Source organism: Halichoeres trimaculatus, unplaced genomic scaffold (assembly GCF_033239565.1).
Source record: "Halichoeres trimaculatus isolate MK-OKI-2021-1 unplaced genomic scaffold, fHalTri1.1 fHalTri1_scaffold_11, whole genome shotgun sequence".
Lineage (NCBI taxonomy): Eukaryota > Metazoa > Chordata > Actinopteri > Labriformes > Labridae > Halichoeres > Halichoeres trimaculatus.
Window position 1 is genome coordinate 30,261,910 of NW_027437189.1, and position 19,005 is coordinate 30,280,914.

Genomic DNA, 19,005 nt, shown 5'->3' on the forward strand with positions numbered 1-19,005 from the left:
GCGTTTCCACCAAGCAGTCCGGTTCGGTTCAGTACACTTTGGCACAGTTTGGTACAGTTAAGCCTGGTCCTGTTTGCGTTTCCACAGCAAAACTGTGCCCTCTCATGGTAGGCGGCGTGTAAGCCAGATGCCGAAAGCTAAATAATAGCATGACGCCGTGGCAGCGCAACACAGTTTACCCCGCTAATAAATCCAACGGAACAAAAAAATCGCGACACAGTAAACAAAGAGCACAGATGGAAGACATGCTGCATTTTGTCCTCTCTGTGATTGACATGTAGCTCTTTGATACAAAGTGTAATCAAGCTTTGTTTCAGAGAAGTCTGTGTGCTGCCAGGAGAAATGCAGCCACTGTTGTGGGGAAAGTGACAAATTGTTTGACCAATCAACGGTCTGCAGTATTGTAGCTCCACCTTGCGTGATCAGATTGGTTCAGTCTAGCACCCAAACGAAAGGGTCCCAAAAAGTGGGATGGCTTGTCTCGGTTATTTGGGGATCTGTCCCTGGATAAGTCAGTGGAAACGCCACAAAATGCGCGCCATACGGAGATGAACCGAACCGGTCTGCTTGGTGGAAACGCGGCTTCTGTGACAAACTTGACACACTTTATGTTTTCAAGTTAAGTGTGTGTATGAAACCCTTCATCAGACTTTCATTATTTCAAACACAATAAAACAGAAAAGTATGTGAAGAATATGGCAATATACCACAACACTGATATGTTGATATTATTGTATCATGAGGCTCTTGCCAAAACTCAGCCCTAGTGGAGTGTGGTTTTGTTCAGTGAGACACCTAAGAAGGTGTTAGTGAGTGTTTTCACAAAGTTCAAGAAAAGTGCAAGACACCGTGTCCCAAGTCAGACTGTCCATCCCAAACACTGCTGGAAGGTCTAAAAGGGGGCGTTAAAGAGGGTTTGGTCTCTCTCTCTCTCACACACACACACACACACACACACACACACACACACACACACACACACACACACACACACACACACACACACACACACACACACACACACACACACACACACACACACACACACAGTTCTGTATCTGGATTCTGTGGAATTCGTCCTGCTGTGATACGATAATCCTGTTACAATAGCTTTCTTCAGATGGCTACATGGAGAGCTGCTTTGATCTTCTACCTAACAGCGTCATGTCTGACTCCATGTCTGGCTCCCTCTGTTTTACACACACTTCACATGTCCACACAGCAGAAAGGAGCTCCTCATTTACCTCACAGCCGAGTTTTGTCTACATTTCTCCTTATCTACATACCTGTATGCATGTATCAGATATGTGTTGATGTTTTTCTGCACAGCAGAAATTAAAGCTCCATTGTGGGAAGGACTCCAGTCTCTAAAAACTTAAATATTATCTCAAAAATGTGCTTAGTCTCCAACAATCACACACTGCAGTCCCAGGAACAAAAAGCAAAAGTATTAGACGTGGGATCATTTGGGTATGCCAGTCTGTGTATGTTGGAAAGCTGTGAGTGCAGGAATGAGAGGAATCTGTCAGGCTGTAGCTGTATAGCTATCTTAAAGTATTATGGGAACTGGCATGGGCTCTGTGAAAATGTTTTTCATTGTGTAAGGTGTGTTTGCTTTTCTGGAAATGATTCACAGACATCCTTAGAAGGAGCAGGCAGTAACAGACACAGGGGCAGGGCTGCAGGGATCATGGTATTAAGTCAGCGCTGCTAGTGTGACTGCCTTGGATGGAAATTCAAGGAAACTGCCTTAATAGGATATTGCTTAATGATCAAAATATTTCCATGAATCACTGGTCTTTGGGATGTGCTGATGATGTGTCCTGGGCGTTTCCCGGCTTCCCACCTGGTGCATGCTGGGGCAGGTTAAAGGGCCTGGAGAACCTGGTGTGAACATGAAAGCATTCAGGACTTGAGCTACCTTGTGTAAAGTCCCTTTGGAGTCTCCGAGGAAGGCGATGCTGTGTCTGTCTCTGACGCTTACAGCCACAGCGGTGAGGCGAGCCGCTGAGGTTTGCCACACTGCGTTGGCCTCCAGCGGTGCTCGGCTTGCCATGGGACTGGGTGTGTGGTCCGAGCCACAGGGATAGGCGTTCAGGGTGTTCTGCAACAAACAGAGACAGTGGTCAGCTACTGTTGCCCAAGAGTGAACAAAAAAGAAGAAAACATATTGTTTGACTAGAAATGTTACAGTCTGCAGGATTTTACAAAAAAAAAAAAAACCTAAAAATGAACTTTTACAAGAATGGTACTGCTCATTGGGCACTTCTGGGCTCCTATGAATGTGTGTCAGCGTCAGTGTCTGCCTCAACCCCCTCCTTAGCCTGTATGTTGATGTTTTAGCTGTGTCAGGACATTTCTTGGTGGAAAGTAGGCATGACTATGTCAGCCAATCACAGCACACCCTGTATGCAAGTGACTTTGCATGTTGATGATAGCGAGGGGAAGAAGCTATCCTTAGCTGCTATGATAGCACAGAGCAAGAAAAACCCAACCAAAGTGAAACAAAACGCCAAACAGATAATGCTTTTTTCTCAACAAGAGTGAAGCTTGGCTCCACTTTCACTTGCTTTCAGGAAGATACAAAGATACAAGGAAGAGCAACGCAAGTTTGGCTTTCTGCTAACCTGGTATATGTCAAATACCCGTGATTAGCTTGTGCTAACATGTCAAGTCAGGTGAACAGCTCTCAGGTCACTCCCATGTTGAAACCCGATGCTACAGGTGGTTGCTGGGCAAGTGAGTGTGTTTGTGTAACTAGGGTCAGTGGCAGCGGGTGTGTGCTGCCACTGGCACTGAGCCAGGGACGAACAAGTTATAAAAGTTCCTGCAGACCTTACCTTTAAGACCAGTATAGAGTTACTGTGCTTTTTTAAGCTTTATACTGTCCTTCATGATATCTTAAAATAATTTACAGCAGAAAAAATATTTTTTTGTTTTTTTGTTTTGCTGGTGTTTTAGAAAACTCTTATTTTAGCCTCTTTAGTCTTTAGTCTCTAAAAGACTTTCATGTTTGAGCAACAGATCCTTAAGTGATGACCTCATCATTTCAGCAAGTCCTGTAAAGAGTTAGAACAGATCAAACTGAGCATTTTACAGACAGATTCTGGGATTTCTACAACATATGAATATGTAGAAGTTCAAAAATCGTCATATTTGAAACACGATCTCAGACTAAATCAGAGGCAAAGCCCAGGTGACCTTGTAACTCAGCTGTGCTTCTCACTTAGCAAATTTATGCATCACTTTTAGTCCTTAAACTGTTTCAAAGGAGGTGTTAAGATATATCATCCTCAGTATAGCCTGACAGAATGTTTAGGTGAGCTACATATTTGAAAATTTTAGTGAAACAGTCTTTTCACATGTTTACTTCTGTTGTAATATAGAGAGTTTCAACATTAACCTAAAGAAGGGTTAATTATTGGTTTTGGCAGTTAGCCTCAAGTGGACTACCCAGGAACTGTAGCTTTTGTCTGTGTCTTTGTGTAAATAACCATCGCCAAATTAAAAAAAAATGGTGTATAAAAAGCACAAACTGTATCCAAAAGTGCCTGGAAGCTGAAAGATAAGACCAACCCCACCCAGCGAGATTTTTATCCAAACCAAATGAGGCATCCTGCTTATTTGGCATGACAAAGCGTTTTTACTTTTGGGCTATTCTTCAGACAATCTTAGAAAACCTGATATGATCCAGACCAACAAATTCTTTTCACTTCTCTTCCATTAGTCGTCTTTTCTTTCCTCAGATTGCCTCAGAGCCTTTGAATCCTTTTAATTCATCATAAGAGGATTGCACCATAGATTAAAGCAGACCCACAAGAACACAGCCAAGTCTTTCTGTCAGTTTGGCAAAACAACTACACCAAATCCTGCTTGCCAGTAAGTCTTTCAGCTCTGGCTCCAGATAATTGGCCCTAAAGGAGGACGCAGTGACAGCAATCAGCATCTCCTTTTCTTCCTCTGGATTATTATTTTAGTCTTTGTCCCTGTCACTGTGTGTGCTTGTCTGTCCTGTCCCATGTATTCAACCCTCCCTACTCATGCTCTCTTTATATTCTGTCAGTGGGTTTCAAAAGAAGTCCATGTCAGAGCTCATTAAGCAGCAGCCCAGCTGATCCAGAGTTAGTTTGGTTTATTGATCCCTAACGATCCCATTAAACAGTTCTGAGGCCTGGCAGGACCAGAGCAGCTGCAGAGGGGGGTCACTGGAGGGCTGCAGCTGGGTGAAGCTTCTCTTGGGGCATCTGGGAGCTTTTCATTGACGGCCTCATTATGAGACATGCATGCCTTTGTTGTTCATTCTCAATGCCAACAAGCCACTTATCCCCTGTTACAGCTCTCTGCTTAGTTTCGCCTGTCTCTGAAACAAACTGAGTCAATTTAAGAAGTTGCAGGAAGTAATCTGAGAGTCTTTTGTTTTAAAGTCTCTACCTCTAAACTATTTTATTGTCTTTCCTCAGAAGAGTCATGAGCATCAAAATCATGTCAAACCTTCAGCTTAAAACAAAAACATGTCCCCCTTTCTTCACTGCGTGTGTACATACTATGGGCAGGTTGGCACAGCTGGACTTGACCTCGTACTCTATGTAGGCCACCTCTCCTCTTCCCTCCATCCGACCATCCTGGGTGTAGCAGAGGTCACGGGTGGAGTCAATGTGTTTGTCGAGCTCATCCAATGGGTAAACACACAGAGCCGAGGCATCTGAGGGGTTGTTGTTTGCCGAACCCGCGCGGGTGGAGAAGACTCCCAGCAAGTCCTCGCCTTCTTGGCCCAAACCTTGTCCCACCTGTTGCAACAAAGGCGTGGGAAATCTGAGAAATTTCAACCTCAGTTCAAACCCATTCCAAGACACAAACATAAAAGTTTGTTTTCTCCTCCAACACTGGAAAAAAACTGAAAGTGTTTTGTCTTATGTAAAGTAAAATTGTCTTATTATACTTGATGTGAGCCACATTTAATTTATCAGTCCAGAAAAAGGTCTTGTTTCAAGTTATTCAAAGACAAAAATGAGGTCTGATTTCCTTGTAACAAGTAAAAATAATCTGCCAATGGAACAAGAAAAATTTGCTCAAAAATTTGCATGAAACTAGAATAATGTCTTAATACAAGTAACTTTTCTCTTTCTGATGGGCAGATCTTTCAAACTTATCATCAGCAATTCACACCTCATTATTGGTTTTAAATAACTTGAAACAAGACATTTTTCTGGACTGATCAGATGAGTGTGGCTCATATTGGCCCTCATTTATCAATTGTACACCTGAAAAATGGCTTTACGCTCCTTTCCACGCGCGGATCAGCATCTATTAATCTGAACGTGGGCATCAGTTACGCTAGAATCCCATGCCAGGTCTGAGTTTGCATACCCAAAATTCATGTAGGTGGGCAGTGAGGTGCAGCGAGGGGAAATTTGTCTGTGGAGAGGGATTATTAGATCACATGAGCCCAAAAGATTTTCAGACAGTAAAAATTTTCAGATCAATATTTGGATAGTCAAACCAAATTCAACACTAAGAATGTTTTTAACAATTCACTCTTCTTCTGCCAATCTATAAAATACATCGCTATGAAAGAGCAGCACAATCTGTCAGCCGATTTCTCCATTTAAAAAAAGGTTTCCTTTATCAGTTTACCTTAAAATAAAAATAGAGAGGCTGTTATCAGTTTTTATACACTCCCATGTCCATGATTAAGTCTCAGCAGAGAACATTCAGAGGATGCTGGATCAAACTTTTAGCACTGATTTTTGTTAGGAAGCTGTATTGATTACAGGATTTACTGTGAGGATGATTAATTCACCACTCAGGATATGATCATATTTTTAACACCCAGATCCGTGGTAATTTCAGCGCGTGATTGATAAATGAGAGCCATTGAGTCTTAAAAGACATTTTCTACTGAAATAAAGACAAAAACGCTGGATAAGATTTCATTTTTTTCCAGTAAACAGGATGAGCAAGACTTCTATCTTGATACTTTTTAGGGAAACAGGATTTGATATCATACTTCTGAATTAGAAGGAGATAGCACTTGTCTACAAACCTCAGATGTTAAGACACCTAAAATGTTGCTAGATCAGGGTATTAAACAGTTGAACAGCTGGAAAAATATGTCACTTGTTTTAAAGCATTCAATGCTGAAGTTTAGGGCTGAATTCAGAATCTATTGCAGATGCTAATATCTGTATATTCCAGTACCTGGGCAGCCTGGAGTAGGTTGAAAGTCCTGGAGGAGGAGGATGGGGATCTGCAGACAAGAGGAACTTCAACGTAGGAGTAATAGGATGTGTCGTCCAGGCACACTCTGGCAGCATAGGTCCGGTACTCCCTGGTCGTTGACTTGATGTCACGGCGGTAGAATAAGAAGTAAACATACGAGCTTCGAGTGAATGCCTTCACAAAATGATGGTCGTACTCTGACAAACGCCCAGCCACAGCCAGCTTGGCGGTCTCCTCATAGGAGAAAATGGGTTCTGATGAAAGGTGGCGAGTGGAGATGGGCGGGTGGCTGGCGGTGTAGCCTCTACCCACATACATCACCGTCCTTTCACCACCACGGAGCCCCACCACCAACCCCACAGTGGACACTGTTGGATCATTGGCGGCGACATACTGCGTATCAACAGGCCTCTCAGTGGAGAAGAGCACCTTCCTGATGGAGGCCAGGCTGCGTTTCTGACAGGTGCCCTGGTGGATGCTGCCACAGGTGATCAGCTCTGAGGCCTGAGGATCCACCAGCAGCAGTTTGTTGTGGTTGCTGGTTCTCCTGGCCTGAGGACAGTTTTGCTCATTGACCGGAGGAAGGCACTCTTTGCTGTCGCTCACAGGACCGGTCGTTTCCTCCTGCTCCAGCCGGAGTCCGTCTGATCCATCCAGCTGGAAGAGGTGGTCCCTGGCTCCCAGGTACACCGTCCCCAGAGAGGGGTCAGGGTGGAGCACCAGGTGCTGGAATTCAGTGTCATTACGGGTAAAGCGAGGATAGGAGCGACTATGGGCTGTGGCGAAGATGATGTGTGTGAGGAGGAAGAGCAGGGTGGATTTCAGAGCCTTCCCATGTAGCATTGCAAATAATCTGAAGAGAGAAAAGCAGAGTTAGAGGGCTCTTCAATAAGAGGATGTTTCAGGGAAAAAATGAAGACTTAAGATTTACCTCTGGGTCTCTCACACCTTTACTTAGAAAGAGATGCTTTTATGGTGGTCGGTGGGTGTGAGACAGTTTGCAAAAGCCACAACACAACAGAAGTACAGCCACAACTAGGGTTGCCACCCATCCCGTAAAATACAGAATCGTCCCGTATTTCAAGTCCTGTTTTAAATCAATACGGGATGGAATTTGTCCTGTATTTTCAGTTCGCCTTGAACGCAGCACCACTCTGCCTGAATTCAACATGTGGTCGAATCCGCCCATTAGAAACGGCAGTTGGTTGGTTGATTTTAAGCGTGGAATAAGTGCTCATCATTAATTGGGTGAGAGAAAGCCACAGGAAATCAGTAGTAAACATGGCTGTGGCTGCATTTGGTTCTCCGCCCCGTGCCCCATTGAAAAGCAAAGGATGCAAAAACACAGAGGTGAGTGGGAAAGTTCAAATGAATGGCTTGACAGCGTGAGTAAAACAATTTCAAAGGACATGGTAAAATCTGTCGCCGAGTGCTTTCTGTGTCACATGGTGGCCTGTCGGACATGGGACAGCATGTGGCTTGTGAGCAATGATACAGCAACATCTCCAGATACAGAAATCTTATTAATAACTAATAAAATATGATTAATTTGGAAAAGATAATCCTACTAAAAAAAATAAAACAGAATTAAATTTTTAAAAAGTATTAATTATTTTTGAGCTGCAACAGTGTTTTACTGAATATATTTTCTTAGATTGGTTATTTCTTACCAATAGAAGAATACAGATATTTCATTGGTACAACATGAAAAAAGTTCAATACATTTTTGATGATCAGTATATATAGAAAAAAACAACAAAAGGACAGACAGGACAGAATACATTTTGAAAAAAAATATTTTAAAATTCTCACATATCCCCCACTGCTGAGGGTGTTCCTTATTTTTCTGCCTTAAAGGTGGCAACCCTAGCCACAACAGAAATTAAAAGAGGCTAGTTTTCTCAACAAACACAGAAAAGTTGCAAAAGTAATTTATTTATTTTCTTTTTTAACTCTGTCTATGATAAATAAAGCTTTGTAGGGGTCTCCACCTGGTGTAATATCCTTTATAGTACTTATATGTTTTTTTTATTTACCAGAAAAATATGTTATCTTATATTTAGCTTTTTGGATCAATAACGTTGGCATTAAAGCTATGTTTATCATAGCTGAAGGTAATAAAAGAAAACAGTTATTTACTTACTTTCCCACCTTTCTGTGTCAGTTGTAACTGTCCTTTTAACCTCCGTCGTGTTGTGGCTTTTGCATTTGTGTTTTTGCTCTTGGATTCATGGTGTTGCTAGCCACCATATGCTTTTGCCTTATTAGTTTATTAGTGCATCAAAGTAATTTTTGTAAACTTTACCTCACAGAAGTAAAATACTGGCATCAATAACACACGCTCACCATCTATGTTCTTTGTTAAGCTGAAGTATTCCTCCGCCTCTTCACCTGGAATCATATCCCATCCCTGTCCCGTCTGTCTGAGACTGTCAGCAACAAAGAGGATTATTCATCTGCAAACACAGAGGGGAGAAAGACAGACATGAGGTGAGATGTGACTCAGATTGACAGAAGCAATTCTCAGGATGACTCTCTTGTCTTGTTTTATTCATCAAAAACCTCACAGCATGAAGCAAAAGATTACTCACACACAGTGTTTATGCCCCAACCTCTGTATGGAGTGTGTTCAGAGCTACGGTATCCTTTACAACCGGAGCAATCGAAACATCAACTCTCATTTCCCATTTCCACAGCCGTCACTCAACACCTCCAGCAGAGTGGTTTGTGGACACTGAGAGCCTTTGCATTAGAGATAAAACCCCTTTAATTATTGAAAAGGTTCCTCAGACCTTTCCCTGACCCCAGAGAAGGTCACATAGGGATAAATAAGTAAGTATTTCACAGTAATGTACAGAGCAAGCTTTACATTTAGGAGTTATCACAAATCTGTGTGTAAAAAAAAATAAAAAAAAAAAAAAAAAATCAAACTCTTGAGGATATTCTGCACCACTGATCTGGAAAACAAAGACATACAAAGTGTATAAAGGCATTGTTCTCCACAAGTGTGATATTAAAATCACAATATTTTGTATCATTTCCTCTCTGTGTGAATGGACTGCTACCACATTAGACATGCAGCGCCATCTCACCTAACTGTAGACACCCTGGGGCTGCAATCGGGACAAAGACGGGGGAAGAAAGGGAGGAGGCCGGGAATTTGTGTGTGAGTGTGTATCTGTGTGTGTGTGGGTGGGTGGGTCTGTGTTTCTGCGTTTGACCAGGGGCCATCCAGGAGCAGGTGCATACGTCTTGTACGTGTCTGGCAAGTGGCTGAGGCTTGGACCCCCTCTTAACTTATTCATGAGCAGAATAAGAAGTATAATAAGTAATAACCCCACGCCCACTGTCGGAGGATTTGAGTGGGGTGTGTGTGTGGGTGAATGGCCGTTACAGTCTGCTCAACAGGGCTGAAAATCCACACAGTCCTCTGGGGCAGAGGGCTATTCTTTATGAAATATGAATATAAAACAAACCAATTCTTTGAGCTTCATGTTTTATTGAATCAGAGCGGACAGAGCTCTGAGTCCTCTGCAGATACACGAGCTGTGCCTTTCTTCAGGAGCAGAAATGTTGATCTATCAGAGGGTAAAATGTTACAGATACTCTCTGGTTTGCTTTGGAACGATAAAATGTTGTTTACCTCAGAGTGATGAATTATTAAAACTTTCCTAATGGATACCTAAAGAGCATTTAGGGCCACCATCAACTTACAGCTCCTGTGAGGAGGTTTTAGCTGGTTATGAAACACACTGAAATCAAAATTGATTTCAGACCTCTTTTTTTATTTTCATTCAGTTATTTATAGTGTAATTCATTTGAAACCACACAACTGGAGTAAGAATAAGTTCAAGTGTAACTGTATGCTGATGATACAGGCTTTTTGGCACATATTCCACAGCAAAGACTCATGAAGAGTAGGGATGAGTACCGAATAAGATACTTTTATAGGTACCAACCAAATTCTGTCAAAAGTACCGGGTACCCATTCACGTAAAATTAAAATGTATCAAGTTTGGGTACCTAAATGCATCCCTGTGACTGTGAGGGAGCGGAAGAGTTGGTGATCTTCCATGCTGGACTTGAACACAGCATTGCAAGGTTATATAATGAAGAATAAATATGTTAAATTGAAAATAATTTGTATTTTATTATCAAACAAATTGAAATTTTTTACCACATTAAAGTGCCAAAGATTGGTACCATTAAGTACTGGTACCGATTGCCAGGTACTGGGAATGGGTACCGTATCGTTTCAAATATGAAGGGTACCCATCCCTAATGAAGATTGACTATTTTGACTGTACAAAGAAATCGTGATAAGTTATTTTTGCTATGAAACCCTTAAGGCCAATCTATACTACACTTAAGTTTATGACATCAACAAACTTAAAAGTAAAACATGGCAACTGTGGAGAAGGTACTAAGTACCTGTTTCATAAACGATAAAAACAGAGGCAGTGCTGTGGAAGGCAGTGGTTGGTGACGCCTTAAAATACTTTTTGACTGTTATCTCTTTGTGCTGCCATTGTTATTTCTTCTTCACGTCTCAGTAAAGCAACGTATGGGGTATTAGCAGCAACACTGTCCCCTTAGTTTCCGATGGTACTGCTCCGTTTGGCCCATAACAGAAGGCACTGTATTCAAAATTGGGCATAAAAGGGACTTTATTTGTCTCTTTGGGACAAAAATATTGACACAAAATTGAGCTTTTAAAATGTATTTAGAAAGAGAAAAAGTAGCCACAGTTATTATCCGCCATATGCCATTGAAACAGGCTGTAATAAGTTGATTAATAGGGTTTAGTGTGCTGTATAACGCAACTAAACCCCATCTGAGCTGCAAACCAATCAATCAGTCAATCAATAACTGTCCTTGATTAATTGGGTTGGTTTATATCAGTAACAATTGAGAACCAGTGATAAAATGAACATTAGCATCCAGTTTGGCCAAAGCAGACATCCTTATACATATATTTGAATGCACAAATCAAGCTCATACTAGAAAACTGGAAACACAGAATGTTAGGCACTCTTCCTTAAAAATGAAATAAGCATTTGACCCATTGAAAATACACCAGATGAGTTATAGGGCTGTTCTTACATAACATCAATGTAATATTTTGATGATAGAGTCGCAACTGTACAAGACGGGGGGTTTAGGCAGCCAATCAGTGATCAGAGCAAAGTGAGACGTAGGACGTAGCGCATCTTAAAAAAACAGATTTTATAGCTTAGTAAAAGAGTATAATTGGTCCGGTGTATCATTGGTGGGAAATGGTCCTGAGCAAAAGCATGGTCAGACCTACTGAGCAAAATTATATTTTGAAATTGAGCTGCCTGATGTTTCTGTTGACACAAGGCTTCAACCACTGCCCTCAAAATACGAAGCCTGTGCGGAGGTGCTAAAAACTGCAGTTCTTTGCAGGAACCACATACACACCAAGCCAAAAATCTAAATCAAACTACAAGTTTTTGTTAAATAAGGGTACAAATGACTTGACCACCTGTATCTGTCTGTAAAGAGGATAAAGACTTGCTTATACCTCGTCATAACACAAACAAAGCCAGGCTGAGCTCAGCTTTTCCAATACAGCCTCAGACGACTCTAGGAGTCAAAACTCAAAGGAGTCAAACCAGCGATGACATCACAGCGACTGCGTCCATACATTAAACAGTCTATGGTCGCCCCCACATAAACTGACCACAGATCTCCAGGGACAGCTTGTGATTGGATCTTACTCTCCTACTTTTTCTGCTTCTTTTTAACTGGAAAAAGTTTATCCAGTTACAGGACTGATCACTTTTTAAGATGCTCACTTTTTGCCCTCCACCACAGAGAGCCTTTGAACAAATTCTCCCAGCTACTCTGAACAAGTGTCCTCACCTGCTCTTTGACCGGTCAACATGACACAGTCCACATATTTATAGCCAACAGTGACCCCATTGCCATGGGAACTTCCTCTCTCCAGGCAGAAATGATTGCTCCTCAGACCCACCATGAGCTCAGACTGAATGACTGTGGTGTGGGACCCAGTGGAGATGGATGGAAAGACCATGAGAAATGCTAAAGAGGGGAAGTCCAATATAGACATTTCCTTAACATCCGAGTCCTATTAAGGTAATGCAACATGTTTGTACTCATTCATCAACAAAATGAGCACTTAAATACATAGAAATCTCTTTGTGAAATCATCCAAGTCATTAAGTGTTTCTACATATTTAGTAGCATAGATGAACTTGCTCTCATTATGGCTTTTTTAATAAACACAAATCATTGTTTCTCAGAAGAAATCCTATTGAAGACATTCAGCCATGCTCACTACATCTGGATTGCAGTCTACTGAAAGTGAAACATCAACACTGACTACTGTGGGAGTGTATGGTAGTAAAACAAACAGCGGCACCACCCTTCAGAGGAGCAGAGGGGCGGTTTCTCTCGCACTCCTCGGCAACAATCTCCAGAGTTCATCAGTTGTGTGTCTGGAATGCAGCATGGTCGAGCGTGGAGCAGAGTCCAGCAACCTATAAATAACCTCTGCTGCACCATTAGAGTGTCAACTGGACGGGGTACCGAAGGAGGAGGAGGTCAAAAAGTAAGTAAAGTTGCAAATGTTGAAATAAACAAGCCTCCAAGTACCAGAGAAGTGATGTCATATACATCAAAGCGATCCTTTTAGTCTTTATTCTGTCCCTCTGGGGCCTCCATAGTAGCTTTACATGATTCACAGCTCAAAGAAAGTCCTGTTATTTTCACACTGGTGTTTAAGGAGTCCCTAAGGGCAGACCTTGGTGTTTGAGGCCCACTCCCCCACTGGTCATGATCTGGTCAGGAGATTTTTATGCTATGATGTCATCATTTCAACTAATTTTGTGAAGATCTCGCAATTATTTTTTAGTATTCCTTTTTAGAACAGAGTGTTTTGATCAGAACACAGACAGATTCAGGGATTTAGTTGTTAAAACACAAATTTGATTGAAGATAACATACAGTTGAGTCCAGATCCGCTGAGACAACATTTGCCAGCTCATGTTCCTCTTGATTAACGATAAGACTAATTGTTTCAGGGGCTGGCCTCTTGTATATTGTGTGTTTTTCCCGTGCTAACAAGTGGATTTATAGACCCCTATAAACTCCTCAGAATGTGGTCTCATCAGTGAACTTTTGCCCCACCGTTCCTATCTGTCTTTCTCTCTTTGTCCGTGCGAATTAATCACAGAGAGAGTCCGCTGTGCAAGTTCATTTTTAAGGCTCCTAATGAGCCGTGACAGCCCACTGAACGCCCAAGACCCCATAAAAAATGTGGGGTCAGCAGCAGCAGCAGCAGGGACAGTGGGGGACTTTAGGCCTGGAGCCACGGAGCACTGCTTTGTATTGTTATGTTCTGGTAAGTTGGCCGGCGTCTCACCCCCGGGGGCCCCATGGCTGTGCAACAGTAGCATCAGTGGATCCTGTCCAGACAGTACAGTATAGAGTGAGTGAGAGGAAGAGTGTCAGGCAGTGAGGAGACAGAGCAGGCTCCAAAGTCTGCCTGTAAACACGGGAGATTGATTTAAAGTAGGGATAGAGAAATATTAATGTGTAAACTCATAGGACCAATAAAATGAAGTGACAAACATCTTCAAAAAGCCTGAAAACGTGGTTTGGTGTCTTTAATGTTTCCAGAGACTGTTTAACACAAAGATGACAGAGAAGAATTGAAGAAAGATTCAGAAAATTGATTTTTTTCTCAATTAGAGACTTAACCCAAACCTCTCAGCTACAAACTTCCTGAAGCCAGTGTCGGTTACATTAAACGGATGCAGTCAAAGAAAGAAACCTCAACTTCCTCCTGTTTTAAAACAGAAGTGGCCAGAATATTACTCCACTTCTCATATATCTGCCATTACTGATCAATATCTCTGAGTGAAAGTGGAGAAAATAACACTGACTGTGAATGGTCCAGAGTTTCTACTCTATCAGGTTGCAGCTGATGAATGGAAAAAAAAAAAAAAACTGCCATAAAGATCCAATTAAAAAACATCTTTTTAGAAGACATTCAGTCAACTTGCAAATCTAACTCCAAACTTGTATTTAAAACATGACAGGCTGCATCTTGTAGCAGCTAACAGCACCAATACCTGCACATTAACTTATTGGCTGCCATTCACATCTTTAGATGTCATATAATTACAACCACTGACTGCAGCTTGTAGATGAGAACGCTGCTCCTTCAGATATGACAAGAAGATGTGAGATGACAGAGACATGGCGAGACATTGCAAGTTAGAAAACTTCAGGCAGCTCACACTCTAAACTGAGGATGTGTCGCAGTAGTTCAGAGAGAGAGAGCGGCGTGATCAAAACTATGAAAGAGATCATGGAGAGGACCAAAGGCTGGAGAGCTTGGAACAAGCGTGATCTAAAAAAGTATGTATTCTCTGGGTTTTTTTGGATCAAAAATCAAAAACAGAGACATGAAAGAAGAGAGTGTACTCTCCAAAGGTAGTTTCAGTGTTTGAATAGTCATAGAACACAATATTCTGTTGGTCTTGAAGATCATTTAAGATGCTCTGAAAATGGCAGGCAGCCAACCAGTTAACTGTCCCTCTTATCTGCTGCATCAATTTCACAATTCAGAGTGCAAAAGATACTCATGTAGAAATGTCCATTCAGTTTTCCTGCTATGAGTAGTTTCTCTTGCATTGGGACTAATTCTTCAGAGGGGACCCCTGAATCTGTCTGCAAACTGCTGAAAACGTCTGCTTTTTTTTGTTTAGGATTACCAGGGGGCTGATGAGCTGGGGGATAGGAGGGGGATAGGGGTGGGTTGGGATGGGGAGTTATGTTAGGGGAACGCTGGGTCTTGGGGAGAGGATCTCTGTGGTCTCCGGAGTCTGGCCGGGTGCGCTGGGTGGTGGCCTGGGCTGGTTCTATCCTCCGGGGTGCCTGGCCGAGTGCTCTTTCTTCGGGGGTGGGTGGGCCTTGGGCACAGAGAGCCCGGGGTCCTACCCCCTGCACTCGATTGGGGGCCCGGCGTCTAGCGGGGCCTGTGGACCTCAGTCTCTAGCCTCTTGGGGCTCTCACTCCCGTCTTGTCTCTTCTCCACACTCTTTTCCCTTTTTCAATGTTTTTTTTTTTTTTTTTTTTTTTTTGATATCACCTTGTTCTGGTCAAGCAGTGATCTTCAGACTTGGCAATATACGGAAAAATATATATATTCCAAAACACTAATAAAGAGTATCATTTTAAAACTCAAGGGGAGCCCTATACACAAATGGATCCTCTTGGAAAAGTAAATGTGTTCTGCCCAATACGGCAGCCAGACCAAAATTCTGTTGTCGTGACGCTGAACAGGCCACAATAAAAAAATAGGAGAAAATGTCAGTTTGGAAAATAATAGCACAAGATTTTCACGAGACTGGCTAAAATGATGATGTCACCTCATAGGGATTTCCTAACTTGTTCATGACACGTTGAAGGGGCAAACCTCAAACAACAAGGACTGCTTATAGCTCCAACCAGGTTGACAGAGGGCTGGTCAATCAGAGGGAAGGGGGTGTGGAGAACCTTAAAGAGACGGCAGCTTAAATTAAGTGTTTCAGTCAGAGGCTGAAATACAGGTTTTCTAAACACCAGTGACAGAAAAACAGAGATTTTTTTTAGCTTTAAATCATGTAAAGATACCACAAAGGCATGAGAGGGATGGAATAAAGACTACAAAAAAAACACAATACCCTCACTTTAAGGTCTTCGTTTGATGATATCATCTTGATCACTTTAAAGTTTGAGCTGGACGCTGCTGTTTGCATTACGTTCATTTGTTTGTACTATTTAGCCCCAAACTCATACCAAACAGCTCATTTTAAAACCTGCATACCACACCAGCCCACAGGCAGTGTTCTTCCTGCTGTGAAGGTTATGGTGCATATAACACCTGGTATGTCCTTTCTGAAATAGACAATATCTTTTCATTGCATTTGTCCAGGTTTAGCATGTCAGGAAGCCTTACAGTCCTCCTATTCAGTGGGCTATGAGATGTTAATGATGCTTAGTTATCAGCTCTTTAAACCAACACACCTGGAATATAATAGAAGAAAAAGAAAGAAATCCAGGTCAAACCACCCATGACACATCTCTGAAAACAAGCCCCTTCGTCTGCAAACCCCACAGACCTAATCTCTGTCTCCTTCCCTCTTTGGTTGACACCCCACACAACAAGCAGGTGTTGTGTCAAACATAACTCTTCATCATTTACCACCAATTAGTCAACATTCAGTGCTGCTGCTCGTTGTCTGTCCCGACAGAGAGGGTTAGATCGGTGAAAGCGCTAATATTATGAGAGGCAGATGTACACATGCTTGGCTTGTCTCCATTTCCGTCGCCTTCGATGGGGTCAATGGCCATCTCTCTCTCCTCAGTTCACACACAGACACAGAGGGTCTCTCTGTGGGCCCCTCCGCCCGGCTGAAGGGCCTCTCTGTCTGCTCACGGAGGGAATAGTGTCCCTTTCACGGCTCTCTGACCAAGTGACTGCTCTGAACGGACACAGGATAAAAGCCACTTCCCTTGGAAAGAGAGTCTACCACACACAAACACTCACACACACATCTACAGAAGTGGGGAGACACAACACACTTCTTCATGTGCACACACACTCCCTGGCTCAGCCTGGTTTATGACAGGATCTTTTCAGCCTGCAGACAGTAACTCTCTCCCTGGGAAAAGCAGGTGTTAGCTTAGCTGATTGGTACAACATGACACGCGCAGCCACAGAGCCACTGTAAGACGGACAAAACTCTTATCTTTTGTCATGTGCTCCTAAAGATCTTCTAGGATCCCATTGCCGGATATGATCACCATGAAAAAAAAGTATCAGTTCAACAAAATAAACTAATTTTGAGAAAGGCCATGTATGATACAAATCTGTAAGATGTTTTCTCTTGGAGCCTCAGAGTTTTTTTCAGACAATGAAGTAGAAACTCAGTCTCAACTGTTCGCACATTTTACTGCTCTTACACAAGACATTGTGCCTCAGGACAGCACTGCTTGATGTTTGAGTTTATTTTTCAGATTTAGTGTAATAGTGTAATCACTGTATTGCTTAAAGGATACAAAGTTCATTTAATTTGGATTGAAGATTTTAATCGACTGAGACCTTTATTTCTTCAAAGACTTGAGTTGGACTAAGAGATAAACACAGAGGACCCTGTTCCTCACAGGCAGATAAAGGCTGACTCTTCAAGTAGGCCTGTCACGATAACAAATTTTGCTAGACAATAATTTTCCAAAATATTATTACCAATAAACGATATTATTGTCAATATTATTTTGATTTTTTTCCATTTTTTCACTGATGTAATTATGATGAATGGGATAATAAAGCGAGTACACAATATCAAAAGAAAGAAACTTTAATTTCTTAAAAGTATTTAACTTTAATTAAAAGGTCAGGATCTTTTAAATAAAATAAATTAAACAAAAAGTATAATAAATTTAACAAACAAGAAAGAGAAAAAAATACAATGAAAATGAAATGGACTCTCTTTTAGAAAAAAATACATGTCAATGAAAATAATTAATACTGATCAAAAACAATGAAACATAGACCCTGTCTCTAAAGAAAAAACGAAACTCCCCCCCAAAAAGCTTTTGTTACAAACCATCACTCCACAATGGTTAGCTCTGGAGGTAAACTCTTACTGAACTGACCTTTGGCACGGACTCTAACACTCTAAAACACAACATTTCCAGTCATCCTCACCGCTCTCAGGCTTGGCCCTCTCATCTAGATATTGAAACCAACATTGGTCGCAGCCTAATGCCAAATCTGTGGCCCACCACAAACCTGTGCATGACCTCATGAGGCCTGCATCCAGTTTCAGAACAGTTAATGGATTTGTCCTGCTCGTCATCCTCAATATAAATCATAAACTAAGAACATTTACCTGAATTTCAAGTCCCTCTAAGTGATCTCAAAAAAGTCTCACTTCTGTTGAGATGCCTGATCATGACCCACAACTTAAAATGAGATTATCAACACCAAAATAAGCTATTTCTAGGGTTGCACCGATCACAATTTTCTGACCGATAACCAATCTTTAAAAAGCCTGACCTGCTGATGCTAATTTTTTCTTTTTATAACTGACAGCATATACCTTCAATATTCAAATATTATTTTATTGAAAATCATTGAACAATACCTATGAAACAATAAAATCTTTATGTTTTAACTTAAACAACCAATAAAGTGTCCTGAGTTTTAGGTCTCAGAGCAAAAAGCAACAATGGCTGGCTGTCAGACACCCAGGAGATATATAACATCAGGTTCATTTGCAAGGATGGGCTGATCACTGATCACAGGTCACAATCACTGATCCCTCAAAATTAAGGAAATCTGCACCGATCGATTGGCCAACTGATCAATCAGTGCATGCCTTGCTATTTCTCATCCTGAACAGATTAGGCAGAACCAGATTGACTGTCGGTAGCCAGAAGCCCCTGGATAACATTTAGCAGTGAGAAGAGCTATCTACGTTTTTCTCTGCTGTAGATGATTTCTTGGATTAGTTGAGTCGTAAAGGTAGATACTGGAGCTAGACCAGAGAAAAAAATGGAGGTCAGAGCAGAAAAAAGTAACCTAAACAGGAGAGTAATAGAACACAAACTAAAACACAGGGGCTAAACTGTTTGTGATAATGTTCGTTCGAACCCACAGTCAGCAGTTATTCTGCAGTGCTCTGTTCAAACTTGAGAGTCTATCAATAAAATGAAGAGTGAGGTTATGTTACCTCTGATTGGTGAGGT

The 19,005-nt window shown here is 41.7% G+C and overlaps 1 protein-coding gene across 2 annotated transcripts in view; it reads right to left on the bottom strand.

The window, feature by feature from the left end:
- The window catches only part of plxnb1a (plexin b1a), a 93,125-nt gene that overhangs the window by 35,087 nt on the left and 39,033 nt on the right, over positions 1–19,005 (bottom strand). For both annotated transcript variants that reach the window (XM_074681046.1, XM_074681045.1), the window contains exons 2-5: positions 8,566–8,675; positions 6,199–7,072; positions 4,545–4,787; positions 1,922–2,104 (exon numbers count right to left, since the gene is read on the bottom strand). In XM_074681046.1, the coding sequence (XP_074537147.1) occupies positions 1,922–2,104; positions 4,545–4,787; positions 6,199–7,062 (1,290 nt within the window). In that variant the 5' untranslated portion in view covers positions 7,063–7,072; positions 8,566–8,675. The remainder of the gene's footprint in view (positions 1–1,921; positions 2,105–4,544; positions 4,788–6,198; positions 7,073–8,565; positions 8,676–19,005) is intronic.